Raw genomic sequence first — 5,781 nt, 5'->3', positions numbered from 1 at the left:
ATGGCGGGACTGATACACAACAACTTTCCGGTCTTCGACGGGAAAGACTACGATGACTGGTGCGTGAAGATGGAGGTCATCTTAGGGTTTCAAGAAGTAGATGAAGTGGTGAAGAAAGGACTTCAAGAACCCTTGGAAAATGATTCAAAAACGGTGAAGAAACAGTATAAAGAGAATTGGCGTCCTGATTGCAAAACAATGATGCTGTTACACCAGTGCATCTCTCCGGCTATGTTTCAGAAAGTATCGAAAGCTGCTACAGCCAAAGAAGTATGGGATATCCTTCAAGATGCGTTTGGCAACTCCGAGGTTAAAAAGGTACTCTTGCAGTCTCTCCAACGGCAGTATGAGCTTTTTGGCATGGGTGAGGAAGAAACAGTGACAGATTATGTAGGAAGGATACAAGCTTTTGTCAATGATATGAGAGCTTGCGGGAAAGTTGTAAAGGATAGAAAGATCATCGAAAAGATTCTACGCACGTTGACGCCACAGTATGATCATATTGTGATCACCATTGAGGAGTGCAAGGACTTGGAAACATTGAAAATTGAGGAGCTGCAGAACTCGCTCGTGGCACATGAGCAGAGGTTGCTGGAAAGTAAAAATGCAGAGAAAGCTGCAACGCAAGCAACGAGTCAGGCACTGCAGGAAAGATCGAAACAAACCTTCAAGACTCGTGGCAGAGGTCGTGGGAGATCGCGCGGCCGAGGTGGTCGCAACGGAGGAAGAAACTAGAAATCTTCTGAACAAAATGGTGAGGAAGACGGAGATGAACAACAGGAAGGAGGTAATTGTGGTGGTAAAAACTCAAGAGAGGCAGAAAAGGAACAAACAAACGTAATATTCAGTGCTTCACGTGCAGAAGGTATGGACACTACTCTTCTGAATGTTGGCACAATGATTCGGCCAAGAAAAGTAAGAACGATGTACACAACTAATTTGGCACAAGATATCTACGATTCTGAATCAGAACATGTAGTATTGATGAGCGTTGTAAATGATATTCAAGATGAGGGCAATGATTGCCTGAAGGTGGAAGACAGGTGTTGCAGAAATAGGAGATACGTGTTGGTTCCAGATAAAGCTGATCAAGAAGACACGCGGGGAAGTTGAACATAATACGTGTCAGATACACATGAAACGCGACATGCAGCAATGAGTTTAAAAGATGAACGAGTTATGATGTCCAGTAATAATCACAAGCATGCAGAGAATGATATGAGTTGGTATCTTGATATCGGGTGCTCCAATCACATGACTGGGAAAAGAGAATGGCTGGTTGATCTGGATATGAAGAAAAAGAGCAGTATAAGGTTTGCCGACAACAACACCATAACGGCAGAAGGAGTTGGCCGAGTGTTGATCACATGCAAGAATGGAGGAGTAGCTTATGTGGACGATGTGTTCTTCGTTCCCTCAATGAAGAGTAATTTGTTGAGTCTTGGGCAGCTACTCGAGAAAGGTTACATCATGTCCATGCATGAGAATTCTTTAGAAGTGTTTGATAGAAGAAAACGCTTGGTGATCAAGGCCCCGTTGTCAAAGAACAGGACATTCAAGGTGAATCTGGATGCATCCGCAATCCAATGTTTATCTTCAATAAATGTTGATGAAGAGAGTTAGATGTGGCATTACAGGCTCGGTCACTTAAGCTTTAAGAGTTTAAGTCTGTTAAATAGCAAAAATCTGGTTAGGGGTGTACCCCTAATAAGTATTCCTAATAAGATCTGCGAAGGATGCGCGATGGGCAAGCAAACTAGATCGAGGTTCAAGCATGCTGCATCAAAACGAGCCAAACAACCACTGGGAGTTGTGTATTCAAATGTTTGTGAATCTTTTGAAGTAACAACATTCGGAGGTAATAAATACTTCCTACTCTTTGTTGATGAATGGACTAGGAAATTATGGATTTACTTGTTAAAAGAGAAAAGAGAATTCTTCTCATATTTTGTGAAATTTTGTACATTGGTTGAGCGTCAATCGGGCATGCGAGTGAAGATTTTAAGAACTGATGGAGGTTGAGAGTTCAATTCTGGAGAAATGAACGAGTTCTGCGATGGAAAAGGTATCACTCATGAAGTCATAGCTCAGTATACGCCTCAGCAAAATGGCGTCGTAGAGAGGGGAAACAGGACTCTAGTTGAAATGACAAGGTGCTTACTCAAAGGGAAGAAGCTTCCGCATAGCCTATGGGGAGAGGCTGTTTCCACGGCAGCCTATTTGTTGAATAGATGTCCTATAAAAGCTTTAGCAGATTGCACACTAGAAGAAGCATGGACAGGGATCAAACCATCTGTCTCCAACCTGAAAATCTTCGGATCTGTGTGTTTCAAGCATGTACCGGACGTGAAGAGAAAGAAGCTGGCAAACAAGAGTGAAGTCTACATATTGGTAGGCTTTCATCCAATAGGGTCATACAGGTTGTATAATCCAAGGAAGAATGAAATAGAGATCAGCAAAGATGTTCTGGTGGACAAAACAGCTACATTCAACTGGGTGGATGCAAAGACAATCGGTGAAAGTGTCGTGTCTAGTCTGCTTGAAGACAAGAAACCTGAGAAAGCCAAGGAAGTCACACAAGTCACAGCTGACCAAGAAGCAAACAATAGAAGATCTCGCAAAACCAGATTCCCATCAAAAGGATTAGCCGATCACGAGGTGTTCATGGATAATGAGATTGATGAAACTGGCGATCTAGCTCATTATGCTTTGTTGGCTGACACTAAAACGTTGACGTGGGAACAAGCAATTAAGATGGAAGAATGGAAACAAGAAATGAAAGAAGAGTTAAGAGCTATTGAAAAGAATGGAACATGGGAAATGATGGAGCTTCCTCGATAGAAACAGGCTATGGAGGTCAAGTGGATTTTCAAAATGAAATACAAGCCAGATGGAAGTGTAGCTAAACTGAAAGCCAGATTAGTTGCTAAGGTGTTCCTGCAAAGGCCTGGTGTTGATTTCTCTAATGTATTTACTCCAGTTGCGAGATTGGAGACTGTGAGGCTTGTGGCTGGAGTAGCAAATCTGAAAGGATGGGATACATGCCAAATAGATGTGATGTCTGTGTTCTTGAATAGACCTCTTCAGGAAGAAGTCTATTTTACCCAGCCACCTGGGTTTGAAAAGGATGGTGAAGAATGGAAAGTTTATAAGCTAAACAAAGCTTTATATGGGTTGAGGCAGGCACCCCGCGCCTGGAATACACACATCGATGCTTGGCTGATCAATTCTGGATTTCGCAAGTGTACTGTTGAGTTCAAAATCTATGTGCAAAAAGATTAAATCAGAGGTGTTTTGCTAGTTTGCCTCTAAGTAGATGATTTACTCGTTACAGGAAGCTCTACAGAAGCTATAGAAGAATTTTAAACAAAGATTAAAGGAGATTTTGTTATGACGGACCTTGGCAGTCTAGGATATTTCCTCGGGCTGGAGTTTCTACGCACACCTGATGGAATGCTTATTCATCAAAGCAGATATGTTGGTGAAATATTGAAGCGATTTGGATTGGAAGACTGTAACAGTGCAAGCATACCGGTTATTGCCAACACCAAGCTGTCCTTCCAAGATGATGATCAGAAGGTTGATGCCACCTTGTTCAAACAGATTTTAGGATCTTTCAGGTATGTGTGTAATAATAGAGCAGATATTTGTTATGGTGTTGGGTTGATCAGCAGATTCATGGGAGACCCCAGACAATCATATCTCGCCACTGCAAAACATATATTACGATACCTAAAGGGTACAACAGACTATGGTGTCTTCTACCCAAAGAAGTTTGACGGCGTGAAAGGAACATTAGAGGCTTGGAGCGACGCAGACTGGAGTGGAGATCAGATTGGCAAGAAAAGTACGTTCGGTTACATACTCAAGTACATGGGAGCATCATTCAGCTGGTGCTGGAAGAAGGAAAGTGTCGTAGCTCTCTCTTCCTGCGAAGCTGAGTATATAGCGTCTTCAGAAACTGCATGTCAGTGTGCCTGGATAGAAACCGTGTTGGATGAATTGATGATTGATTGTTGCAAGCCAATTCGTTTGCTGATAGATAACAGGTCTGCCATTAATTTGTCTAAAAATCCCATCTCACATGGGAGAAGTAAACATATAAAAACCAGATTCCATTATTTGAGAGAGCAGGTTAACAAAAGAAAGCTAGAATTGGTGTACTGTTCCACAAAAGATCAAATTGTTGATATCTTTACCAAGGCTCTTCGTCAAAACAAATTCATGAAGCTTAGAGATTGTCTTGGAATTAGATCATGTAATAGTTTTGCTTTAAGAGGGGAGTGTTGAAATATTTTAAAGTAAAACTATAACCGTTGTTAACTACTTTTCGATTATAGTCAGAGAGTAACTTCTCTGTTGTATACGTTGCATGTACATCAGTTTTCAATAATAAAAATTACACTTTACTTCCTCCATTATTCTTTCTCTTTCACTTATATTCCCCACAAACACGGTTTGCACATAACAAATAGATTGTTCTTATATATTTTTTTTAGAATGATTTTACAAAAGGTTTTTAAAAGATTATTCAACTCTCTTATGAAGAGTTTGTAATTTCAATTGAAGTATTAAACTCTAAAATGAGATTTGAATGAAGTTGAGAGATTTCGCAAAATATGATAATAAAAATAATGATTAGTTATATATACACACTTATAAGCAATAGATTTTCATGGATTTAATTTATACCAACTTTGAACTATGTTGAATTCTGCTTTAAATTTTTCTTAAAAATTCTACTATAGTAAAAATGATAACACATCAAATATTCACATTGTCATTTCTATCTACAATTGCATAAAGACACCCCTAACTATAAATTTTTTAATTTTCTCCCATTACTAAGAGCTAAAGCCTTCTAGATTTTTATTTTTAGCTACAAGTAGATAAAATGAAATAATAGATACAACTTTCTTGGGGAAAATAGATGAGAGAGACAATTCTGATTAGAATCAAACTTCAAAAAGGAAAAGATTTATAATAATTTGGCAAGATATATATTATAAAGCATAAAAGAATAAACACTAAAAATATTAAAAAGTTAAATGTAGTTGTATTTTTTTTGTGTGTGTTAGATGTATTTTGTTTACATAGGTTGGTTATTGCAAATTAATCATACAGTTAATATTTTGTATTAGTTTTGACCGTAGTCTTCTAATCTGGGAAAGTTACTTGTAATAATCTTGAATTTTGTTCAATGTTTTCTTTAAGAAGGATTTATTACATTTTATTGATAATGTAAAAACTATTTCCTTTTAATGAGATTGCACATTTGATTGTCTCATATTAACCAATTCACACTAAGATTCACTTTATTTTTAGTTTCGTTCGATCCAAATGTGTTAAATGATACGGCTATAACGATCCTTTATTAAATTTGAGTAATTTTATTATATCTTTAATAGGTTAAATATGTTTAGTCTCTCTATTTTAGGACGATTTTGGTTTTAGTTTCTTTCTCAAAGTAAGGTACAATTTAGTCCTTCAACTTTAGAAAATTTTGGTTTTAGTCTTCTAAAACTAACTCCGTTAAAAATCTACTGATGTGTCTAATGGAAAACTCACAATTTTTCTTTTCTCACCTTTTGTCCCTCTCTCTCCTTCGACTTTCTTCCATCTTTCACCCAACCTCCACCTCAGCAAAAACATCATTTACAATGCAAGCCACCATAGATCCCTACCTCCGCCTCCAGTTCTTTCTGTCTCTTCTACCTCTGCCTCCACCTCCGACTCCGTCTCCACTTCCCCTTCCAATCACGTTGACATCGAACAGCCACC

At 38.5% G+C, this 5,781-nt stretch overlaps 1 protein-coding gene across 1 annotated transcript; it reads left to right on the top strand.

Moving 5' to 3' along the window:
- Positions 1-735, top strand: LOC106754528. The gene has a single exon (XM_014636546.1). It carries the CDS (start codon positions 1-3, stop codon positions 733-735), a length of 735 nt encoding a protein of 244 aa, XP_014492032.1.
- Positions 736-5,781: the final 5,046 nt, after the last annotated feature.

The sequence above is a fragment of the Vigna radiata genome, unplaced genomic scaffold, assembly GCF_000741045.1.
Source record: "Vigna radiata var. radiata cultivar VC1973A unplaced genomic scaffold, Vradiata_ver6 scaffold_111, whole genome shotgun sequence".
NCBI classification, from domain to species: domain Eukaryota; kingdom Viridiplantae; phylum Streptophyta; class Magnoliopsida; order Fabales; family Fabaceae; genus Vigna; species Vigna radiata.
This window is presented reverse-complemented; position numbering and strand designations above follow the sequence as displayed.

What these genes read in the sequence shown, in the direction of transcription:
- LOC106754528 (XM_014636546.1), top strand. Translation starts at nt 1, where the DNA reads ATGGCGGGACTGATACACAACAACTTTCCGGTCTTCGACGGGAAAGAC.